Below are 13,576 nucleotides of genomic sequence, written 5' to 3'. Positions count from 1 at the left end.
CAAATACATGTATATGTGTATAGATTGGCCTGAAAATTTCACATGAAAGCAAATAAAATTAGAGGAAAAGGATTACGCAAATAAATAACTAGTGTTCTTCTTGGTTCTAATTATGCAGCTTTGTGCTTTAACAGGCAACCTTTACCCGAAGCAAAGGGCTTTTGGTCGTCTAAAATACCAGGCTGAGGCATATTAAGTTCACAAGTGCAACGCTGTGGTTTTTTTTTCAAACCACGAAGAGCTACGAAAAATTTCTAGAGCTATATTTTACTAAATAAGAGTTTGTTATTTTAAGAAAGTTTACACGGTATTTTTTCTAAAAAAAATACTGATCTTGGCATTTAAATACATAATCACAAAATATACAATTTATTTTTGTTTTAGTAATAAAACAGTAGGTATGCTATTAATTTTTGAAAAATTACGAAAGCTGTCATGCTTTGCAACAAATAACGTATGTAACAATTAAGACTTATACATTGTACATTGGGTAGATTTTTATGTGCAAGTGCGATGGTGTATGAAGAAAAGCTTGTGAAATAGTAGTAGTAGATAAAAATGAAGAAGACTAACGAATAGTAGTCATGAAACGGCAGGCGCTTCCGCCGACCTTTTATTATGCAAGCATATTCAAGTATAAGTAGGTCAGATATAGAGGGCCCAGTTGATGCGCTTGGATGCAAAAGGAGGCTAAGAGCACTTATGTTATTCCTGCATCCGTATCCTCAATTGTTAATATTCCAAGGTAGTTGTTGAATTCTGGACATTACATGTTACCAGTAATGTTTGTCTATAAACTTCCTAATTATGATTTGTCCTTTCGTCAAATATTCCTCATGCTTCCGATTTATTTGACGAATTTTACTATAGATATAACGATTTATTTGATTACTCTTAATATAAGACAGATCTAAGCACACGGAGCAGATCAGTATCGTTTATTTATAATTGGTTTTCATGTCACCTTGTAAGAACCTGTTCATTGAATACTATCGTTTACATTCAATTACGTAATATTCAAGGTCAATAAATGTAATTATAAACACGATTTCTAAATAAAAAACTTTTGACTTTCAAATTTCAGATAATTTTATCCTAGTTCTCATAATTTGGTGTACACATCTTAAGTATTATATTATTTAAAATGTTGTAAATCAATGGTTTCAGTTTATAGAAAGTTTAAAACAAATGTGAGTACTAATTAGTACACATCAGCCACGTATACATACATATATATAAACATGTTAAACCCTAGGCTGGATAACAACTATCTGGACACACCAAGTGTAGCAGCTTGGTAGGGTTTCAGCCTTGGCCTAATTGCTTTTCGAAGCTCTCTAAATCAAATCAAGCGCTGTTCCGAACAATGAATGCCTCGTTCGCGATTTTCACTCACGCCGTTAAATTTGCTTTCGCTCGAGACAGGGAAGCGCTTTGTTGAACTCGCCTTGTAAGATCTGCATTCTACCACCTTGAAAACTCTAATCTTCCCAACTTCTCTGGGATAATCTAATAAAGCAAATTCTAAATTCAATGAGAGGTACTGCTCGTGGATAGATACTTCGCATATATCGCGTTTGTTATCGCTGAATTGTCAACATTATTTCATTCTTGCAGTAGGTAATTTCAAACTTGAAATGGTTGAAATAAAAGTAAGAAACTCGGTATCTATAGAATCGTCTATCGGAATAGACATAATTAAGACAAAAGAGTATGATTAAAAGAATCATTTCCTTTGTGTTGAAGCTAAAATAGAATTTCTTTTCCAAGGAGTATAGTTCGGTAGTCGCATCTTAATATTTCAGGGTCGGTTGGCGTGTTGATTTTTACCTTGGGCAAGACGCTGCAAACCTGTTTATGTTGTCCCACTGTGGCAGAAAGTAATGGAGCCCGTTATCTACCTGCCTTGAACTTACCACTTCTTTACTACCAGAAGGAAGTTGGGCTGAGCACGATAGCAAACTATACCTTATTAGAGTAAGAGCACACCAGCACCCGTTCCATTAACAGAACATCTCTTTACACATATGAAAACTTTCTTATGGGAATACTACACGCTCCTTTCACAAATTATTTTTCATACTATTTCGGCAAAAATCATGATTAACCATTCCGTTACTTAAAGCCCACGGCTAAATGAAAATCTTATAACAGTATATGTATACATATATATATATATATATATATATATATATATATATATTACATGAGACATAACTGTGTACGTAATTAGAGTTCTCTAATCGAAGTCAGGATGGTGACGGTACGAGCGTATCTTAGTATACGAATGCAAACGTACTTACAATCTCAGCATTGATCTAAATAAGTTTAATTCATGGACACAATATTTTTCACAGAGACATAATACTCTGTATGCGTCAATAGAGAAAATACCGTTCGCATTTAACGCCTGACTTCCTACTTCACTCTGTATGGTTAACTGTAAAGCAATGCTAAGTACCTGTGCGTCGAAGCCTAATCTTACCAAATTAAAAATAATAATTGCCGACTACTATATATATAAGTAAAGTACTTTTATTGCACTTACTTGCAGGAATATTTATAAGTGCAGATGCACTTGTTAGATACGCCTACTTGACTCTGAGTGTAAGCTAATTGCCCTATTAACCGCGAGTTGTGAAAAAGAAATATTGCCTTGCTGTTGCAAAATAATACACCCTTGTCCCAATAAAGCTCGCCCACTTGTGCTCTTAAGTAGATTAACTATCTTCATTCTTCGTGATTGTATTCAGAAAAAATGTCAGTATATCGATCGAAATGCGCTGGGCAAGAAAACTCTTACCTAATTTCGCAACAATTCTCCAAAGTCTTAATTAGAGCTGATTGGCGATTGGCAGTGTCACACAATTGCATCGTATTCCGTAACTCTCAGATATAGTTTCAATGCGTTCCCTTCACTCTTAGCTATCACCGAGTATTTTCCTCTTGCGAAAGCGGAACAATTTAACTGTAGAGTTTTGTTTTATTAGCTTTTGCAACATACTACAAAATGTGTCCCATTCTGTGTAAACGGCTTTGAAAAGAATGATCGTCATACGTAATTGCAGGGCGAGCGACTGCAGTGTTGGTTTAAATGAAAAGCCCATGCGAAGGTGTTAAGTGTTCTTATATGATTAGTTTGAGTTCATTTTACTATAAGAAACAAATTGCTAGCTTCCGTAGTATTTTGCAATATCATGTAGAAAATACTGGAGGAAATATATTATGCCCTTGCTACAAATGGCGTTTACCTTCTATCAATATTGAACATTGCAACGTATGATCATAATTCTTTTCATCATACTGTACATTTACGCGAGCTTCTGCATTTCCCCTAATGGCTATTATTGGATACAAACCAATTGAGTATAGCTTTCTAAAGCAGAGGAAGAAAATATAGCTTTGCAAGCATTAATTTAGCTTTGCATGTATTTTTATTGGTTTTGCGAAACAATCAAGGGGGCTATTGGTAAAAAAATAATAAAACGTTAGAACGACAAAGAGAAATGTATGATACAGTGTTGCTCTAGCTGGTAACAATTTGTGCAAGGAATTCTCTACTGGTATTTTTTGTGAAAAATTTAAAGTTAGTACAGGGGCGATGCTGGTGCAATTTTTGCTATAAATCCACCTCGGTGCAATTAAGCCGACTTTAGTCATGAAAGAAACGTCGGCCATGGAAGTCCAAGTTTCCGAACGCATTTGCAATTTCGCGGCGTATAAAAGTTAGCGTCCGCAGAATTTAATGTTCTCCCTGGTGCAAACTCCATAGAAAATAGGGATTCCGCGGGGTCTTGAACTATAAAAGAAGAGACCGCGGACTCGTTTGTTCGTACACGTGCGTACTGGTGATTTGCTCAGCCTTAACAAGGACCCACGTGGTGGGGCTTTCTTCTACTCGCTTCCAGTCACCTCTAGCGGCTCTTTTCTTATTTTTGCAACTCCCTGAAGAGTAGAAAATCTCACGGAAATTGTAGCACGATGAGGAAGTAAGCCACTGCTCAAATTCTTATCTCTTTCTTTCACCTTACTTTTATTTTCACTTATCCTTCTCTCCAATCCTTTGTCATTGTATTATGTCTCTTTTTTCTTCAGCATCATTTTTAAAATCTCCTTGGTAATTGACATTTTTATTGGAAAGGAAATCTGTTGCGTCTATTCAGAGATACCAATTTGGTCTTATAAAGTGAGCAGTGATGTTGCTATTATCAAAGACCGATAAAATAGCTTCTAATTTTGAATGAAAGTTGAATTTATACTAACATTTATTTGATTTTAATGTAATCACTTTCAATTTACCGCTCTGTTTCTTGCTACATTTTCCTATTTTACGCATCAATTTGCTATTTTGCTCTTGAAAGAAGAAACTCAATCGAGAAGTATTAATCTTTTCAATAATACAAGTAATAGTATATATAGTAAAAACGTGTACACATATACATTTATTATTTTATGCATATTTACAATATGATAAAATCTACTTTTTTAAAGTCTTAAGGCACGTTATCTATAATGTTTTTTAATATTAATGATAATACATTGAAAATGCAAATGAATACTTCGTTGGTAGTTCGTTAAGTCTAAGCCTCTATATATAGTCAGATTCCAGTATTTTTTTTATAGCACATTTTTGTTGATTCAAGAAGAGATTGAGTTAAAATAGGAAGTCGTCAAGACGCTCATAACTCGAACTTTCGTGAGCCACTGAAGAAATGGTAACAGAAGCACGTCTTACGATGTAACAGGTGCTGATGATGCGCATCAACCAGTAAAAAAATAAAACTAGCAAGATTTCAAATTAAATGGACAATCTTAGGTAATCAGTTACTTTCCTTTGCTTTTATTGTCAATTTCAGGTACAAAGTATTGAACCGCTAATATACCTGCACAACAAGGCTGTTAACATTATGTTACAATAATAAACAGATAACTGATCATTACATCAAAAACTGTAGCATCAAAAATCAAATTTGAAAATTCGACTATTGTTAGGAAGTGTTATACAAGATGTGTCACATAATTTATCGCATAGGGTGGAAGTAAGACTTCTCAATTATCTTCGATATTAGTTTTGTATATTTAACTTTTTTGGAACTAAATACAAAGTACTCTCAGAAAGGTCTTGTGAAAACATTCATATCTCTTAAATTTGCGAAGACAAATGAAATTTTACGTCCACCCTAGGGGGCGAATTAAGTGACACATTCTGTATAAGTTTTCTTTTTTTCTAAAACTTTATTCGGTAAGCATATATCGAATACAATAATATCGAGTGAGTTTGATAAAGTTATGGTGAAAGGCGAACATTACTCATCAGTTTTATTAATAAATTAGCATTTCCGAGGCTGAATAATTTCCCAAAGGGTTTAGAGACCGTTTCTAACAGGTAAAGTACTGTTGCTGTAAAATCTTTGACAGCAATAGGTTAACGAAACTTAAATACATTCTTGCAAAATAAACATTTAAGTCATTAATAAAACTCAAAGTTATTTTTTCTCCCGTAAATAAAACTTATACGGGATATAATATTGTGGAAACGACTACTGATAAAGTTGCCTTCGTGCAATAATAATCATTTAGGAATTTATGATTACTTAAGTATATAAGAGATTCTATAAAACTTTTGTAGTAGCTGAAAATAAAGTAATACGCAGAATGGATGACATCAATTAAAGTAGTAATATTTTAGGGTTTATTTATATATTTACTTACTGGAAATACCACCCCTTCAGAAGCGTATTCAATAGCAAACTTTAGTATCTCCTTCTCAAGGGAATGTGGTATTTTATTAACTACCGTTAAGAGATTCCACAGATTATTAACATCATTCGGAGAAGCTCGTAGTTTCTTTAACAAATTTGGTGATATATGGCTACCTAAATTCCTGGTTAAACTACTATTTAAATCTTTATCGTGAAAGCATAATCCGCAATCACATCCAATATTATTAAGGAACGATAAAATAAACTTCACTTCGGCTGCACTCAGGTTAAAGGAATCTTCTTCCAGAAAATTACGTGTAATCTGAAATAAAATACTGTAAAATAAAAGCATTTACCACGATTGACAGTCGAATAATGAATCCTTAGCTACCGTTTGTCCTGGATCTATATTTTCCGCAGCACGTACCACAATGTACCTATTATTATACATATAGGAGACTGTGTTTGGACTACAAGAATGAGTCAATAACTGATACTTAGGAAATATACCAGTTACAGAAGTCAGGCTCCCTGGTCTTGGCTTTGACTAAATTCATACATTAAAATGTTTCCCATTTCTTTATTGAGCGAAGAAATAGAAGAAAGACGAATTTCAAATACTTACGGACTTCAAGTGTCGTGCAAGTACATAATTCAACCGAAAGATTAATTTAGCCACCGGTACGACATCGTTATATCCACGAAGTAGATCAGTGTGATTGCGCAAAGTTAATGCCAAAGCAGCTGAATACATCGCCAATTGCATATTTAGTGGCTTATCTACAGACTTGCAGAGAGATAGCACCGCTTTAATATTAGCAGAAAGTTGGTCATCGGTATCAGTTATTTCTGCCGCACCTGGGTAAATATCATTAAACTAAAGGCATTAGCTTTTATTGCAACATCTTGTTTACAAATTTTTAAAGAACACCACCAAGTTAAAAATAATCAATAGCACAAGTCGCCTTAAGTAGATTTAAAAAAATAAACACTCGCCTTCCTCATTATTGTCCAGAGCTGTAGCGATTCTTATGGCTTTTTTAAGCTGTTTCCCGCAATCAGTTAGGTTTAATAGCAATCGTAAGCATCTGTGAGATTTCTCGCTCAAGTTAATTAAGCACTCAATTTTATGATATTTTTCGTATGCTTCATTTTGACATTTTTCCGAACAATAGAAAAAATAACAGCATCGCTCACACGGTATTGGCGCAACGGTCCTTTTTGCGCAATGATCGCAGCGCTCTGCACATGCGTTACTCTTAGTATTTGAAGAAAATATTGTAAAAGATTCTTCCATCATTAGAACATCTCCTATTTCAATGGGCTTCGCTGCTTCGTAATGATAATTATTATTCGAAGTTTTAACCAACTGTATAGCTTTACTCGTACCAGATGAATGTTCATTTTCACCGTCTTTCAGTACGAGCTCTTCTGCCGGCTCTTGTCTCTTTTTCGTTTTTATAGATCTCAGCTTTTCAATATTTTCCTTTCTTTTAATCAGATCCAAGCGCACAATTTCAGACATTGGAAGTTGCAATGCTCGTTCGATGTCGAACAAGCAATATTTGTAATCTTTCGTTTTCTCAAATATTCGAGAGCGTTGAATGTAGCTGTAAGCTGCCTGAGACGAATAAGGATAGCACCTGCTTAACGCCTGCGAATAAGCGTACGCTGCTTCCGTGTAATCTCCGTTACGCATTGCAATATAAGCTAAAAATAGCAAACAAATTTTCCAAGAAAATTCTTAAATCTTGCATTGAACCGTAACTCCCGTGTTAAGAATAGAAGTCTCTAAGTGACATTACATTTCGATATAATTGAATTTTCGCAAATTGAAATATACTTTTATGAATGACTCAAAAAAAGTTTTAATGTCATATAAATCACTGAAAAGACCAGATGCAACATTGAAATTTCACGAGTACAAAAAAAGCTGAAGATGCAGGTGTAAAAAGTTGAAATGTAGATACGACCTATATTTTTAACACGGTAGAATATTATACAAAATAAGAAAATTCGAATCTATAAAATTACGTTATCAATTTATTATCGATCTATATTGCAAATGTCAAAAACATTCTATAACCGTTTGCGGCATAATTAGTCACTAAAGGGTTTGCGATAATTAACCCAACTCCTTCGCCAAATTAATTTAATCATGTTAGAATGCAAAGGTTAAACAGGCTTAGACAGCTTCGAAAATGGAATATTTATGGATGAATCCTACAGTATTGATGTTTCGCCAATAAAATACCCCGCTATCTCTATACAATTTATCCCTAAGCCTGCTTATGTCGTTCCGCCTTATTTATTATGTTTACACACAATAGCTTTTCCGAGACAAAAAGACGAGATTGAAACCAATCGCCTTAATTTGTTTACGAATTTTCTAATTCATGCCAGTCAATAAATTATTATCCTTAAAACGTTGATCGAGTATTATAAAGATATCAGATCCTCTTCAAAACTGTCCAAGTTCTATAAACTTCGTCATTAGTGAAATCAATTAAAAAACTTACCACAATTCTGGTACTCATAGTATTCCTTTATTGTTTTTTTCTTATCTGCAGAATGTGGCATTGAAGGATGAACAAACAGTTCCATACAGTTTTCTATTATCTTATAGTTACTAGATTGTTCATCTAATTTAAACTGTTTGTCTCTTAAAATACTAGAAAATATGCCTAAATCCATTGCTTGTTTTGTAAACAAAATCTAATCACCTGATTTAATTGTGTCGTTCAGGCTTCCGACATTTAGGATGAGACACTATTAATGTTTTTTTCCAAACCCACTGTTACACATTGGCTATTGCTAACAGGGTTTTAGGATTTCTAGGCCTTGGGCCTGAACAAGCATGTTAGACAAAACTGAACAAAAATACCCAACTTTAATTTAAAAATAAAAACAATATCTATCTGTAGCAACACGTTGAGCCAGGTATGCACGATGTCAACGGATACTAGAATACCGGCGAACACAGTATACAAGAATGAATGGGCTTATCGAGATGAAGAGTGGGGATAGTCGAGGAGACCGGCAAATGTTTTTGTTTATAGGGTTACTGAGCCACTGAATACTGATGCCATCTATATCTTTAAATCTAAACTTGTAACTGTATGTCTATTGGTTCTTTTTCGTTTGCGCACGTACGAAGGTAGCCGAATATTTGAATATTACCCAAATAATAGTTTAATTATGAAAATCAGAATAAATCTCCAATAAGCAAATCTATAGGAGCTACAATTAAAATCTCCGTACAATAGTCACTGATTATTAAACTATTTTATAGAGACAGCATTTATCGTACAAGCATTCCACTCCAGCTAACCCAGTAAAGTTCTACATAATTATATACATATATGCCAGTACGCACAGAAGATACGTGACGCGATTTTAATCGGTACAATTTGCATCGGTGCATTTTCGATGTGACGCACGGGCTGGTCTGGTGCCTATATAAATGCTAATAATCTAGTGCTTGGTGCCCACAACCCAGTTACATGTTACCTAATGTGTGTGCGCACCCCTCTATCGTAATCTAATTCAGATGCTGTGCCTTACACTAGTTAAAAATTATATACTTCATCTTTTTATTTCATTTTCACCTGAACTGTTGCTATCTGTATAGCAATAATCTACACTTTGTTAAGCACAATGTTTTATTATAAGCTTAGCTTATTACATAAAACGTTAATAAAAAGTATATAAGAACAATATTACATAGGAATATATATTATGTTTTATACATATTACTAATGTTTAAGTAATATTTTGTCTAGAGAAAAATTAAAACATCTTGTTTTAATATGTTGAATCAAATTAAAAACAAAAATTAGGTATTTTATGCAGCTACTAATAATATTAAAATGTAAAAATATATTAGTTAATAGAATTAAATTGAATAAACTTATGAAGAACTTTTTAACCTTTTGCACATGCAAGGACTTATATCACTTTTAGCTTCTTACACATTTCTTTGATGTACTGTAATGCATAATAATTAATATATAAATTTTTAATACAGTATAGGTGATAGAAGTAAATAATAGTTTTAACGTGTTCCATAAATTAAAAAAAATTTTAACTAATAGTTACCGCATTTTTGTTTCCAAGATATGCATCCGAAATCGCAAATTTCATTACCTCTATCTCTAAACATGGTTCCTTAACTTTTTTGTACATATATTCAAGTACTCTCCACATATTCTCAATAGAAGCAGGATCTTTTTTCCACTGGCTTTTAATATCTTCTGGAACTTTCAGGTTTCTTATCTCAGGCTTGAAAGTATAATTATTATTGCAAGCTACGCATGTACATTTAAAATTTTTAAAATCTTTCAGTATTTTTTTTCTGCCAGCAGCAGTTAATAAAACAGTTCCTGTAGAAAGATTGTTTCCAAAAACCTAAAATATGATAAATTACTTTGTACTAAAAACTTATTAAGCAGTATAATTAATTATACACAATATGCAATAATATAGTAGATACCTGCTCATTATTATCAATATCTTTACAAGCAATCAATACTTGCTTAAGATCATGTGTATTAAAACATAATGTGTTTGGGACACACGAGTGATTAAACAAATTATAAACTGGGTACAAGGCCATTCCAAGTATATCTTCAAAATGGATACCTCTTACCTAAATATTTTAAACACATGTTGTAATAACAACAAATCATTCAATTATTATACTTAATATCACAACTTTTGTACCTGAATTGCATTTTGCATAAAAATAAAGTTTAATTTTTGAATAAAATTCAGAACACCCAAAACATTGTAAGGTGTTATTAAATCAGTCCTAGAGCTTAAAAAAGACACAATTAATTTTGTGACTAGTACTGAATCTTCAAATAAATTGTTTGGATTGCATTGCAAACTAAGAACTGCTTGTGCAGTATTTCCTATGAATTTATCACTCACAAATCCAGCTCTACGTGGATCTACAAGTTTAATTAATATATATTAATATGAAGAAATTCTGTATAAGTTTAAAATTTGTTATAAAGTTACTTTGATTTTTTTTTTCTGACAGATCAATCATTTCTTTTAGCAATAATCCTTGTTTTGTAACCATTAAAAATAATCGTAAAATAGCATTTAAGTTTTCTTGAAAAATTCCAAGTTTACATTCAACTTCATGATAGCTTTCATAAGCCTTTTGTCTACACGTAAAAGAGCAATAAAGTGCTTTTGCACAGGAATCACATGGGATTAAAGCAAGTGTGTGTGATCCACAATAATGACAATAATCTAATTCTTTCTCATCGTTAAGAATAAATAGATATGGCTCTACTGATAATAGTACTTGACGAGATTTTATTGGTTTTGTTGCTTGAAAATAGCGACCATATTCGGTATTATAGCAAATATTTATAAGACTGCTGCAGCCTGGAATTTCTTTATTTTCTTCTTCTATTACCATAGGTTTTGAATCATCAGATGAATTAATTATATTTTCTTTTTTAAGATCTTTTATTTTTAAGTTTACAGTTCCTATCATTCCTTCTATTTGTTTTTGCTTAGCTTTAGATTTCAAGAGTGATAAAGCAAAATTCAAGTCTGACAATGCGTCATTGTAAGCTTTCCTATTCTCTAATGCTTTTGCTCTTCGAAGATAGCAGCTGCCTAATATACTTGTATTAGGCTTTGCAGTACGAATAGCATCAGTATACACAGAAATTGCATCCTCAAACTCATTAATTTTATATAACTGATCACCTAAAGATAAAATTGTATGTAAAGTTTCACCACTAAAGGCTTTATCTTTTTAAAGAAACTTAACAATAATTTTCTTCAGGGATGTTACGTTTTTATGTAATTTTAATAGTACATCTTATCTACTGTAATCAATTTACCAATGTATAGTATTATTGTTAAGTATTCTCAATACGCATAATTCATTTGTTTCAATAATTTATAGAGATATTTGATTGAAATAATGTTACATTAGTTATTAATAAATACCTGCTGATACTAGCTCCTTCGACTTTGAATTGCTTTTCTTTCTTGCGGATTCTGTTAAAACGTAAGAGAGGAAAACGATGTCCTCCATATCCATGATCAATCAAGGAATATATTTAATTCTTTGTCTAATTATTAAGTACGCAACAGAAGGAATAGAAGAACTGCAAAAAAACAAGACTACCGCCAACCACGCACGTTTATACACGCTGAACAAATGCGTTGCGTTATGTTACTTATGTTACTTATTGTGTGTCGTTATGTTACTGGCGCCGCGCCGCTTGAATCAGCCAATCCTATTACAGATCAACGTATACATATCAGCCTATCGGATCATGACATTATCATTTCCTGACTTCCTGCAGGAACATGTCTTTTTCCGTCTTCTACTTCGTATTTTCGTAGATTCTACTATAAACAGAAATGCTTATTTCATATCATATTTTGAGATTAATAATTTTCCTTAAAAAATCAGTCATTAACTTTTTACACACATGTAATTATATTTAAACGTAATTTAACATAGCATAAAATTGGTCGTTGATCCATTGCTTCCGCAGGAGTTTCGAAAGACAATTAGAATACATTAACGAACCAAATTTGGCTAACAAATGCTAATTAATCAAAAATTAAATTTTACGATAAAAAGTTTTACAATATAAAGTTCAGTAATCTTGAATGAAAACATAAATACAGAAGGTCACCTGAAAGAAAATAGTATCGTCATTTCTCCGGACTACTACTCAATCTTCTCTGCTTCACTTGTTTTTTACTGCTAGCTGGTTTATTTTGATTTCTTCATTAACATTGAAAAGGAATATGGTCAGTTTTCTTCCTCGTAGAATTTTACCTGAATACTTTCGCTTATGTATGCTATATATATATAGGAAATTATGTACTAATATGTACATATATACTATATAAACGGATCTAATGACTTTATACTTTAAAAATATATAATCTGATCAAATTTTCGCAAGCTGTTTTAGCATTCGTATATCATTATAGCGGTGTCTTGTTCCAGCTCACATCGCCGCGTCTCATGGGTACTATTAACTATTGTATATACCTACCTCGCAAACGATCTTGTGTACATTTGCGGTTAAAGGCGTATGTATACTTATAGATGAAGGTAGAAAGGGCGTAACCCGCGGTGCAATATTGCGATAGTCAAGGGAAGAGAGTGGATGCAATTTTCTCGAGAGTAGGGCAATTTCGCTTGGTAGATTTCAAGGGCCTCTATCCACAGTATACTGTTACGGTGGACCGGAGAACGCGTGGCAGATGTTTCTCTTGTAAGCGGTCGCAGGATTCACGCGTTACTATCAATCTCCTTACATGGAGCGATCAATCTAAAAAATCCCATTTGTAACTTTGAAAACTTGCCGAAACGTGCTTTCTTCAACATTCCTTTCAAATTAACATACTTGTTTCTTAATAATATACAATATTTTAAATAAATATTCCATCTTTCTCTCTAACGTTTTAATCGGTTTTTGGGTCTAGATTCCGCTGAAAAATGAAGAATTTGCGAAGAAAGAAAAGAACATGAAAAATTAAAGCGAACCGTGTCTATATAATCACTGCTGGTTTTACAAAGCTTTAGGAATACTTTATACGCAGCTTCAATTCGAAAAAAGTCCAAGCGGACCGTTTAAGTGGCTAATACCTAAAAGAGATTGATGACGCCTGTGTTGTTGTATCCGTATGTATTACATCGATATTAGAAGCATTAGATTCACGTTCGTGGAACTAGTGGAAGATTGAGCCCCGAGAAAAATAAAAGGTTTGTAGGATGAAAAAGAGGTTCTGGAAGAGGAATTTTTGTGGAAGAAAATATCTGTAGAACCACAAGGAATACTCCAGCTTCCGTTGGTCGTATTTTATCGCTATCTTGGCTC

The 13,576-nt window shown here is 33.1% G+C and overlaps 3 protein-coding genes across 7 annotated transcripts in view; 1 reads left to right on the top strand and 2 right to left on the bottom strand.

Moving 5' to 3' along the window:
• Positions 1-13,576, top strand: part of LOC136785880 (tetraspanin-5-like) — a 125,808-nt gene that overhangs the window by 7,965 nt on the left and 104,267 nt on the right. The gene's annotated exons all lie outside the window — the stretch shown is intronic.
• LOC136785882 (SET and MYND domain-containing protein 4-like) lies at positions 4,830-8,658 on the bottom strand. Its single transcript, XM_066747220.1, has 6 exons — positions 8,222-8,658; positions 6,699-7,412; positions 6,328-6,560; positions 6,094-6,249; positions 5,713-6,024; positions 4,830-5,632 (listed from the first exon to the last, which is right to left on the bottom strand). Exons 1-6 carry the CDS (start codon positions 8,394-8,396, stop codon positions 5,591-5,593), a joined length of 1,632 nt encoding a protein of 543 aa, XP_066603317.1. The 5' UTR covers positions 8,397-8,658; the 3' UTR covers positions 4,830-5,590.
• Positions 9,364-11,888, bottom strand: LOC136785764 (SET and MYND domain-containing protein 4-like). Its single transcript, XM_066747014.1, has 6 exons — positions 11,679-11,888; positions 10,725-11,432; positions 10,425-10,654; positions 10,195-10,350; positions 9,801-10,109; positions 9,364-9,689 (listed from the first exon to the last, which is right to left on the bottom strand). The coding sequence occupies exons 1-6, from the start codon at positions 11,770-11,772 to the stop codon at positions 9,651-9,653; spliced, it is 1,536 nt and encodes a 511-aa protein (XP_066603111.1). The 5' UTR covers positions 11,773-11,888; the 3' UTR covers positions 9,364-9,650.

This window comes from Prorops nasuta, unplaced genomic scaffold (genome assembly GCF_024137725.1).
Source record: "Prorops nasuta isolate Cenicafe-Biocafe unplaced genomic scaffold, Cenicafe_Pnas_1.2 PNAS00003, whole genome shotgun sequence".
NCBI classification, from domain to species: Eukaryota; Metazoa; Arthropoda; class Insecta; order Hymenoptera; family Bethylidae; genus Prorops; species Prorops nasuta.
Note: the sequence above shows the minus strand (reverse complement) of the source record. Positions and strands in the feature narration are given on the sequence as shown.